General features: G+C 33.9%; 2 protein-coding genes across 2 annotated transcripts; one reads left to right on the top strand and one right to left on the bottom strand.

Annotated features, from left to right (window-relative positions):
- Positions 1 to 889: 889 nt before the first annotated feature.
- Positions 890 to 3035, bottom strand: LOC137825899 (Eukaryotic aspartyl protease family protein). Its single transcript, XM_068631702.2, is given in 3 exon segments — positions 890 to 2327; positions 2330 to 2389; positions 2737 to 3035. Coding segments are annotated over 3 exon segments (1428 nt in total). The 5' UTR covers positions 2903 to 3035; the 3' UTR covers positions 890 to 1125.
- A 5868-nt stretch (positions 3036 to 8903) lies between these two features.
- Positions 8904 to 12141, top strand: LOC137825712 (uncharacterized). The gene is made up of 6 exons (XM_068631452.2): positions 8904 to 9468; positions 9597 to 9851; positions 9954 to 10127; positions 10234 to 10340; positions 10433 to 10755; positions 11132 to 12141. Exons 1-6 carry the CDS (start codon positions 9346 to 9348, stop codon positions 11941 to 11943), a joined length of 1794 nt encoding a protein of 597 aa, XP_068487553.1. The 5' UTR covers positions 8904 to 9345; the 3' UTR covers positions 11944 to 12141.
- The last annotated feature ends 106 nt before the right edge of the window (positions 12142 to 12247 follow it).

The raw sequence follows: 12247 nt of genomic DNA, 5'->3' as shown, positions 1-12247 counted from the left end.
TTTAATTTATTTTATACTCAGCTCTTTTATTTATATTTTCGTCTTTCATTTCTCTTTTCCTTACCAAAACAGACTGTAGGGCTTTATACTTAAAAATGTTCATATTCATGAAATAAATTTTAATATATTATATTTAGTAGTAGAATAATAAATTTATTATAGTTATAATATGATGGTGTTTGATTGGTACTATATTATTCAAACTCACCTGTATTTATAAACTATTGCGGGTAATTACGTAAGTTTGAAATTTGGTAATATATTGGTGATGGGAAATTGGAAATGTCTTCATACAAGCAAAAAAAAAAGTGTTATTTGTTCAATAGAAGAAAAATGTTTTTTGGTATTTTAAAAAAAATGATTTTTGTTAATTAATAAAAAGTTAAAATTTTTACTCCTCTATCGGAAGTAGAAAAAGCTGTTTTCCTATTAGTAAAACTACAATTTATTACTGATTTCTATTTTAATCTTTAGAAGTTCGTTGCTTCTTAAGAATCTTAAATTTAAGCTTAGTTAGATTTCCTGGAAAAGCATGCTATAAAAACTAGCGTTTAATAATTTTTGGAAACATTGGTGGATATTTAAAAAGGTCTAATGTCACAAAAACTTTGTTTAAGAACAAATCTAATTTTATACATTACGTAATAATTATCAATACTTTACAAAACAATCCAAAAAAAATTGTTTTAGGATCGAGATTCTTAAGAAAATATAGTTTATTTAAAAACAAACCCTTTTACTAAATCTCCAGTTCTTACCATGTTATTTGGAACGACGTCATTTGTTTTTGAAATTCTAACCAATCTAATGATCAATGAAGACAAAGCTTCATTTCCTGATGAAGAGCAGCATTACAGTATCTTTTATACAAAGGGACTGAATGAAAGCATTTACAATTCAAACTTTCCTTTGTTTCATAAATTAAAGTTTAAAATACAGTGATAGATCAAGGTAAAGCCTCTTAAATGTCAAATGGCACTCTTGATGCTGGTGAATGTTTATATGAAAATATAGTTAAAAGAAAAAAAAAAAAGTGGAAGGTTTTGCTGAGGCTAGTGCTGAAGTCTCCATTGAGGAATTTCATCCTCAATAATAACATCTATTATGGTATCAAATTTCTCATATTCAAGAGAAATTGCATTGTTCCCCAGCAAATCCCACTTTGGATTGTTTGGTATCATATATTACCCTTTGGTTTCTTTGCTGATAATTTCCAATAATAGCAGTGTCATATGCATTAGAAAGACTTGCAATGGCCAAGCAAACTTGGGAAGCATCTTCTTTTACCACATAGAATGTGCCAGTTGCATCCACCTTCAGCTCAGCATTGTCCTCAAAATGAAGGCTTATGGTAGGGGTGCTCACTTCATCATACCCTGTGAGATTGAAACAGGTATCCAAAATTGAAAACCCTGGTGCTGAAGGGAAGCCAGTGAACTGTTTCAAGAACTCTGCCTTCAAAGCCTTGTACACAGATGGGGGCAGTCTTGTGATCACTGTGCCAGAATCAAGCAAAACCCCATCACTGCCAAAGCTTGGAGCCTGCAAAGCCACTCCACCAACATCTATGCCAGTGAGATTGAGAATATAGAAGTTGGTAAGCTGTGGATTTGGAAGCATTCTAGTGTAAGTGATGGGAGTTACATTCCTGAAAAGTGAAGACTCATTGCCCATAACTAATGACCCAGATGCACCATCTTCTGTAGTTGGTAAGCAGTATGAGAAAACTCCTCCAAATGTGGTATTGGTTTGAGAAACCAATGAAAGGTAACTTCTTCCCAACCCCATAAGGCCAGAGACTCCTCCAAATAGACCTTTGTTGTTCCTACCACAACCAAATACAAAATCACTCACCAAAACACCTCCAAAATTAAGTTTTTCAACACCTAGCTCTCCATTAGTGTAGGATCCATCACCATAGTTAACCACATAGTTGCAAGTTGATGTGTTACTTCCACATGCTCCTGTGTTTCCTGTGGCTATTTGAAGAGATTGGCATGTTGATGAATTGCATGAAACTGATTGATAGGAAGAGGAAGTAGAAGGTTTGAACATTGGTCCTTGTTGATTGTAACATGACATGCAAGGCTCACATTGGACCCATGTCAAGTCGCTTCCGGTGTCAATTATCACAGTCATATTCATGCTTCCCAATCCCATTGTCACAATGTAGTTTAAGGTTTGCAAGTTTATACCAGAAGCTAATGGAATTGGGGTTTGTGAAGCTTCTATGTTTTTGCCTGAGACTAGTTTTCTTATCCTGTTTTGCATTGAACGAACGCGAAGATCATCTAAAATTAACTGCTTCTGAAGCCTTCTGTTCCAATTTTCTTCTTTGAGCAGTGTTCTGTGTCCTTCATTTCCAGCACAATAGAACCTTTCTCCCGCCCTGAGAATTCATATTAAAGGGATTTCATTTCTGAACTACCAATAACAATTGGCTTAAGCTTTTAATTGGGAAACACACTTTATTAATAGAAATATGAAATAATATAAATCCTAAGCGATATTCAAGTCAAGGCATGCTTTGTCAAAGGTGGTAAACCTCTTCTTTAAGACCAAATTTGACAAAGAAAGGGCTACCAATGATTGTTTTTCTTTTCTCTTTTGCTTAGATTCTAACATTAAAACAGATTAGTAGTTTTCATTCAGCATTATTATTAGATCCAAAGTGAAACATGACATAAAGCTCAGAAAAACAAAAAACTATGAACCTCTCATTCCCACTGAACTCACTTGATTCCGGAAGGAGGCAACCCTGGTGACCATGTTGCTGTTTCTTCTGGAACATTTGCAAGTTGAACATCTTCTTCTCTTCATAGGAACACACTTCGTTTGCATTGAGGATGCACAGAGACACAAGGTACAGAAAAAATGGCAACATTGGTGTTCCCATAGCCATTAATGGGGGATGATGGTGGGGAATGGCAAAGAAAGATAAACTTGGAAAGAATGTTGGAAAAGCTCAAGGGAAGCAAGGGAGAAGAAATATTGAGAGAGAGAGAGAGAGAGAGAGTGGAGAAGTGTTGGACTTGAAGGCCTAATGGAAGAAATTCTTTGTGAGTGGTGTATTTTGGCATGAGAACAAAAGAGGAAGTGGTGGCTTTTAGACCCCACTTGTGCATGAGGAATTATTGGGGTTTCACGTGCACATAATCAAAAAAGAAAACTAGTGTTCTGTTTGGTGGGTGGTGAAGTGGGTCGAGGGACTTTGGATTTTCCATCATCTTATTGGCCTCTTAAGCCCTTTAAGATAAGACCAGCTGCCCTTCAAGGTTGCCATAAACCATACAACTTGTAAGTAAAAGTTTTCTCATTTAAGTCCGTACAAATTAACTTTAGTTAATGAAAAACCTTGATTTTCTTTTCTTCTTTTCTGTGACAAGTTTTTGTTGATAAAAGTTATTCAAACATGGCCTTAGTGTGTCCTGTGCAATGTCTCTTACTGATATGTCTTTGTTGAATCTGAACGACATGACATGTTCCAATGTCTACTAGCTGGCTTTATTCTTTTTCTACAAGAGAACTGAAAACGTACACTGTAATCAGTCTTGAGAAAACGATACATGAAGCACTTCCACTTCAAAGCAATCAACTTGGTGGCATTTCTTCTGGATTTTATAGTAAAAATTGACCTCTTATATTTGTTTTTCCAAGACATAGGCTTAATTTTCTAGTTTTCTGCATTCCAACAAAAACTATTTAATGTTGCTAGCTTTACATTTCTCCAGCATGTTTCTCTTCTTTTCCTATAAAATAACCTGTGGCACCTTTTGTATCAACAATAATATATATATATATATATATATACATATATAGATAAATATAATTTATTTGGTCAAATTGCTGACAGATAGTAACAGAAAGTTTAATTTTTTGAGAAAGGATATGTTTCCTATCTGATAAAAAAGGCTCTGAGTTTCACTTTGAAAAATACAGAGTCATTAAGAAGTTGATAATAGAAATTATTGGATACAGAGAATTTTCATATTACAATGTGTACATGTTTAAAGTTTTATTTATCTAATATGATATATTTTAGATACAAAATACATCCTATTTATTCAGCTATATGTGCTTTTTAACACCCTTTATCTAGAACATAGTACATTCATTGGTTATTGGAGCAGGCCATGTCTTTAAGATTCAGCAACCAAAAAAATGAAAAATCCCCATCAATTAGAAAAGTAGCACTCCTAGGATCTGTAATTGATGAAGTATGGCATAACTAGTTAGTTGTGTAGTAGTTTGCTTAGTTTTTCTACTGATTTATATCAATACCATGTTTAGTAGTGGTGATAATCAGTGTAAACAAAAATCTGCAATCTAAATCAAGTTGCTGTCAAGGGAGGGAATAAGACTCTTGAATTGCTTTAAATCCAAAGCGAATAGGTTTCAATATTGTTCTCTTAATATTATATAGTTGGAGATCACTCATCAATTAAAAATTACGACATTTTATAGTATATAAGTGGGTGCAAACCTCATCTTATAAACTAGTTTTATGAGGTTGAGTTAGGCTTAAAGTTTAATTTTTAATATCGTGGACTTATCAGACTATCTATTATCGGATCACGCATAATATATGTCGATTTTATGAGGTTGAGTTAGAGAAAAAGACTAATATGAACTAAATCCAATCGAAAATTGCTGGCATGGAAGGGAGAAGGAGACTGTTGAATTGTAAGATGTAGTTGATATGTTAAGAAATAAAATATGGTTCCAGCTTTTTGTACTGAATAACTCTTGGGAACCAACTAAGGTTTCAGGTTTGTGATTGGGGAATGGAAGTGTTAAAACATGTATCATTGATGGAGTTCATGGTCCTTAATTGTGTAGACAAAATCCTTGCAGCAACCAAATAGTTGTTTTTAGTGTCAGAATGGGGTCTTTCTTTAAAGGGTGATGCCAGAACCTGTTGGTTTTTATTTAACTACATTCCATAAAAAGGTGAACAGGAATCAAACAAATGAGTGAGAATGTACTAGAAATAAAATGGAAGTCATAAAAATAAAAGATAAGAATAAGTGTTTAAGAGGTTTATATTAAATGGAAGTGTATCTATATGTTGTCCTAAATTTTAATTGTGTTAATTTGATCTATTTTCCCATATGTAATATTTGAGTGATCCAACAATATCATAGGACTTTTTTTTTGGTAGGGAAAGAGATAGAGAACTTGAGATTTAAAATCCCACTAAGTATAATAAATGAAGAATCAAATTACAATTAAATTAAGTTGTTTTTATTTTCCTTTTTCATACCAAATAATATAAACTATTTTTGTCTTTTCCCATTTTCTTTTTAGACAAAGGGTGAAAGAAGGATTGATGCATTATTCTTGTAATAGATCTATCATATATGCATATTTATTTGGATAGATCTTGATTCCTATCTAGGTCCAATGTCATTTTGAGTTAGGTAATGGTGGCTAATTCTTTAATCCAATTTGGTAAGCTTTGAGCAATAAGTATTATTTGATTACATGCTTCTCCACACTTTATTATCCATCTCTTATCTTTCTTCAACAACAAAACATCTTTTCTTAGTTTTATTTTATGCAAACAAAAGAATTAATATTAAACTAATTAAACTAATTAAACTACTTGCATGCATCATAAAAGTATGCATAGATACCCAAAGTCAAGGAACTAATTCAATCCAACTTTGATCACTTTGTAATACTATATATATATATGTAGGTACATTTGCCTTGCACCTACCTTTGTCTCTTGCCAAAGGGTCTTGTCCTTTTTCAAAATAAACATGTATATTTGAAGATTTAGAAGTAGACATCACATACTTTTTTTTGTTAATTTTTTTCTTTATCTTTATTTATTTATACAATACACATACATTAGAAGAATAAAGGTTTTTTACACTCTAATAATAAAAAAAATCATTTTACAATCAATTTTAAAATAAAACATTATAGTTGTGTAATTAAAGTTATCCACTTCTTTGATTAAGGAAAAAGCATATGCAAAATGCAAGTATGCAACTATATTCTTACTTTGGACTTCAATCACCATCGACTTAGGATAAAAAAAGTATCATATTTTGGAGTTGGAAGATTTTTGAGATGTGACCCATTGGAAGCACATAAATCAATATCTTGCTTTTTTGTATGCTAATGCTGATACAGATACTTTTAATTACTCCATTATAATGCTGTAAACGTGGTTCCTTTCATTATTAAATTAAAATCCAGTGGAATCATGTGCACTTATACCACAACTATGACTAGATATATGTATGTATCGCAGTAAGATTCTTATCATATATTATACATGTATAATCTTACCATATTGTACATGTGTGCATTACAAAGCAGAAACTGATAACATCTCTGTGTGAATGTTTATTTGGATTATTTAACACCCAAAAGATGGTTAGAAAAGTGGCCACTTGTTGGGGACATATTCTCAAACTCATCATTAAGCCACCAAAATTTCTTCTACTTATTTTCATAAAACATATTTTCAGATTTAATTTTTTATAAAAATTTATTTTAGATATTATTATAAAACTTCAACATATTGGTCGAGCTCCAAACTATTAAAAATTCAAAGATAGTGTAACTTGCACTAAAGATAAAATATAATTATACCACTAGAACCCTGAGCTAACAGAGACTATTTATAAAGATAAAAACATCACATGCAAACTTAAACTAAAGACAAACCTAAGCAGATCAAAACTAACTCAAAGAAAAATGAGTCAAGAATAAACTTACTCTATCTAAGATTTTGATTGGATAATCTTATAAAGTTCACTGCCGTAAGTCCAATGATAGACTCCGATCGCCAAACTAATACTTGAGGAGGTCCGAATCTTAGAAAGAAAAAAAATAAACAAAAATAAACTTACTCTATCAGATATTCGAATCAAACAGTTTTTCCTCAAATAATAATACTCAATTGTCACCACGTAAATAAATGTTATTAAAAAAAATACAAGAAATATTTTCGAATTTCATTAAACACTTGAAAAAAATGTCATTTTCCAAAATCTAAATGATCAATTGTCTATTCATAAAAGCTGTAAAACAAAGTTGCCTATTCATAAAATATCAATGGTGATAGTTCAGTGTGTTAAAGGAATTGCTTTTTACTATATATGATAAATTTAAATTTAAATATCCTTAGAAAAAGATTCTCATGTTTATGGAAGGAAAAACTAAAAGTACATGGTGTAAACCTACCAACAAGGGGAGGATTTATGTAATATTGAGTTTAAATTAAAAGAATATCACACTTTTTATTGTCCTTGTCCAAGTTGCAAACTTTATTTTAGACAGGTGTTAGGAATTTAAGAATAAATCTCAGTTGCAAATTGAATATAAATGAGAATGATTAGGATTTAATTAAAAACTACAAAAACAATAAAAAGATATTAAAATTAACTTAAAATAGTAAACTAATACCATCATAACTATTCCAATATTTTACTTTATGGTTGTAAATTATTTATGATGATCTCTGCCAAAGAGTGAAAGCCAAGTTCTGATTCAACACATACTATGAAAACACCAAAGATGATGTCCCTGCACACAAAACATCACACACTGCCACTGATCTGGCTCTGACATTTTTCTTGAGCCTCAAACTTTTTCTGTGATAACATCATTGCAGAATGGGGTTGTTGCAGATGGAATTTCATCAGAGTGCCAACACACAATCACACTCACACCGATTCAATAAACTTCACTATATTGTGCCTGCACAAAAATTGACACCAGAAACCACAAACATGTTCCAACATTATCATAATTGTTTTATTAAAAAATCTTATCTCCTTCATCCATTAGTTCATCATTTGCTTCTGATGTATAGCATATGGATCATAGATTAACCATACTTCATCTTCCTTAAGAATTTTGAATTTTATATAGCTCTTGGTACATGTAATTTTGCTTAATATAGCTCTTTTGTCAGAGTTTGATAACATTTCAATTATGAAACTCCAGATAAAATTGGTTCATGTTTTTCAAATTGCATCTTGATTAATGGTAGATTTGTGTACTGTTACTATTTTTCAAAACATAAAATAGAATGTCCCACATTGAATAATATATTATGAAGAAAAAAAAAACATGTGTATTGAAAGTAGGAATTGGAATATAGTAATATTCTGGAAGAGCATGATATGAAGTCGGCTACGAATTCTCAAACTTTAGCTAACCTCTTTCGGCAACTTGCTCCACTTGGATTTGTTCACTTAATTTCACGAGTTTAAGTTCACAATAAATATATAATTAAATTTTTATGAAATTAAATTCAAACACTAATAATTTTATAATTAGAAGGAAAAAAATATAAATATATATATATAAACATTTCCATTTTGGTTTTGATATTTGATTGCTTTGACCATTTTCCTTTTCCTTTTTCCTTTTAATAGTCTTTCTCATTCTTCTTTAGGACACTACCTTCATTCTTCTCAATTATAATATTTTTTTTTCTATTTTACCATTCAAAGTTTGAAGCACGTTTACCCTTTAAATAAGGACCCTGTCTCTTTGTACCATTATAAATTTTTTCACTACATTTTTTTTTTCTTCAAAATAGTAAGTTGGAAAAATCAAAGGGTATTACTAGTCCCACATCACTTTTTCTACCCCACCCACTTACCCAACTCTTTATATATATATATATATATATATATATATATTTGAATTTAAAAATGAAGCAAATTGCAGTGTTTTGGAAAAGCAGAAAGAGGAGTAGATGATGAAGTGGTTTGGTTTTGGAGGCTGAAGTTTATCCATTAGGATAAAGCAAAAGCATAATAAATAATAAATGATAATAAAAATGAACAAGTTACTTATATTATCCAGAAAGGCATATATGGTGGGACCCAGCTCAGGAGCTTACGTGTTCAAACCTCCCACCAGATCCTTCCACCTGTCCATCCAACTCCACCACGCAACCATAACGAAGAAGGTTCATGAACCGGGACCCACATTTTATCCATTAACATCACGTGATGCCACGTGCCTTCCAGACGGCACAGCGCACCGCCGTTTCACGCTGCAGAGAGAAATTCCCAATGTGCTCACGCTAGACGACGAAAAAGGCCCATGTTTTTGTTTTCGACTGGAGGGTGTTTCTGTAATTTCGGGTCCTGCTTGACCCAGCTGTCGTGTTTTAAATACGGCGTCGTTTCGTACGCGGCACGTGACAGTCAGCCATTGAAGAAAGAGACGAAACATTGGTTTTTTCCTAAGCGCCCGCCGTTGCATTGCTCGAGAGTTGCTGAAGAATTTCTCATTTCTCGTTCTGAAAATCGAGTCAAACTCTGTTCATCGTGTTTGTGATACCTTCTGTTTGTTTGAATCAGCGGCATGGTTCAGCTTATGAGGTCCGACACAGATAATCAATGTCTGAAAAAGGTGAAGTTGGAGGTTCAAGATGAAAATCCCCCTCTTCACACCCACAAGCGACCCAAATTGGAAACACCTCCTAAGGTTTAATTTTTCTTCTAGAATTAGTTTCCTTTGTCTATTTTTCTGATGCCCATCACCAATTTCGTCTTTGGGTGCTTTGTTTTGTTTTGTTTTCTATTAATTAAATTTTTTTTGGGGGTTTGAAACAGTGTGATTCTAGTGATGATTCCCTTTCAATACCACCAACTTCGTATAATCCCTTGGATGAGCCAAGCCCTTTGGGTTTGCGTCTCAAGAAGAGTCCTTCCCTTTTGGATTTGATTCAGATGAGGCTCTCCCAACAAGAGGAGTCCAAGAAGAAAGATCAAAAGGCTTCTGCTGCCTCTGCCGCCTCTGCCGCGGCGGATTCTAAACTCAAAGCCTCCAATTTTCCTGGAACCATTTTGAAAATTGGGACTTGGGAGGTATGCTTGGATTTTTTGCAGAATAGCATGTAATACAACTAGTACAATACAAACAGACATGATGTGATATTGTGATTGATGTGCATGTGGTGATTTGTGCAGTACAAGTCTAGATACGAAGGAGACTTGGTGGCGAAGTGTTACTTTGCAAAGCATAAGCTGGTGTGGGAAGTCCTTGATGGTTGTCTGAAGAATAAGATTGAAATCCCATGGTCTGATATCATGGCTCTCAAGGCGAATTACCCTGAGGATGGACCAGGCTCGCTCGAAGTAGTGGTAACCATTATCGATCTCCTTTATTTTATTTTGATTGTTATGTTAATTAGATTTGGCATCACAATTATCTGTGGCACTAAGTTGGTGTTCCTTTTGTTCGTTGTAGCTGGCAAGAAGACCCCTCTTTTTTAGAGAGATCAATCCACAGCCAAGGAAGCATACCTTGTGGCAGGCAACCTCAGACTTTACTGGTGGACAAGCCAGCATAAACAGGTACTGTTGTATTTTTGGTTTGGTCTTCTTTTGGTGGTTTTTTACGTTGACTTCTTGGTGATGGTGATGCAATTTTCTTTATTTTTTTACAGGAGGCATTTTCTGCAGTGTCCACAAGGATTGCTAGGCAAGCATTTTGAGAAACTCGTTCAGTGTGATCCACGTCTCAACTGTCTGAGCCAGCAGCCGGATTTAGTGTTGGATTCTCCATATTTTGAACCCGGAACAAATTCAATTCACGATCACATTGAAACAAGTGATGGTTATGATGGAAAAAGCGAGGAGAGAGGTGGTATTTTTGCATTGCAGGATGTAGAGTCAGGATCTGCAGTTCAATCGTCTTCCTCTAAAAGTGAACCTAATCTTGGTAAAGCTGTGGAAAATCTTTCCCAAGAAATTACCTCACCTAGCCCAGGTAATTGGTGCTCAATTTTTTTTAATACCATTTGAATTCAGTATAATGGTAAAATGCACCTGTTTGTTTATCTTGATGTTACCCTATCAATGCGGGTACAAACTTGTAGGGTTTTGCTGATGGTAAAAGTAAAATTCACAACTTTACACTATGTAATGGCTACGTTTATCTCAAATACTACATAGAAAAAAAATCTAAGTTATATTTTATTCTACAACATACGTTTCTTTTTAATATTATATGTAGTACTATAATATAATGATATCAAGAATATGATACATGTGAGTAAAATGTAAATAATATTTTATAAACATTCTAGATGCCTCATGCTATCATCATGCAAATATTGTATTAATGCCGTATGTATCATGTGCAGTGATGAACATCCATGCAATGAGAGATTTCAGGAGTAGAGGAGCTGAAACTTTGAAGTTTCTTAGTAATTTGGATCAGATCAAATTGCCTGGACTTCACCCCTCTGTGTCAATGGACGATTTGGTAAGCCACATTGGACATTGCATTTCAGAACAGATGGGATCCGACAATCCCAATTTTGCTGGTGATGTCCAGTATAGCAGATCTATTCTGGAAGAATTTACTCAATACCTGTTCAATGACTCTCAACATGCAACTACCTCTGATGAACAGCGTGTGATGTCGAGGGTGAACTCACTGTATTGTCTTCTGCAGAAGGACCCTTCTACCGCAGAAGACGCCAACACAATGACCAAAAATGGCAATGGTCCGAGAGATGCAAATGTGACGTCAAGGGTGAACTCACTATACTCCCTTCTGCAGTATGCAGAGGACACAATGACCAGAAATGGCAATGGTCCGAGAGATGCAGATGTGATGTCGAGGGTGAACTCACTGTACTGTCTTCTGCAGAAGGATCCTTCTACAGCAGAAGAGTCAAACACAATGGCAGGAAATGGCCATGGTCTTGGTGCAGATGAGAGTGGAAAAGTTGGTGTGAACAATTCCAACTCCACTCAATTGTCCCCTGGCAAAATTAAAGTGGCTGATTTGGAAAGTCAACCAGATGATGCATCTGGCTGCAAGCAGGGGGGGACTGGCATCTCCAGGAAGGAATCATCTGGTGATTTGCTTCTCAATCTTCCAAGGATCGCATCTCTGCCTCAGTTTTTGTTTCACATGTCTGAGGATTCTGTTAATAAAGTTAGATAATTACAATCTACCTGAACTTGCTAGTTGCAAGAAACACAAAAGCTATATTATATATATAGTTTTCAACCGTGTGAATATTGTATCTGCAGTTTGTTGCATGGGATTCAGAAATTTACATTGATGATGAATCCCAACAGATGACGTGACAACTTGGTATTTTCAGCTTAAAAAAAGAGAATAAAGTAGAATATGTAGAAATCACGCGTGTGACAAAATTCGTCGCCACCTTATTAGTTTTGTTGATAAATTGTAGCATAAAATGTTAATGGTAACATGTCAGCAGATGAAAATAATTACGACTATG

This window comes from Phaseolus vulgaris, chromosome 8, assembly GCF_051622355.1.
Source record: "Phaseolus vulgaris cultivar YP4 chromosome 8, ASM5162235v1, whole genome shotgun sequence".
NCBI lineage: Eukaryota > Viridiplantae > Streptophyta > Magnoliopsida > Fabales > Fabaceae > Phaseolus > Phaseolus vulgaris.
Note: the sequence above shows the minus strand (reverse complement) of the source record. Positions and strands in the feature narration are given on the sequence as shown.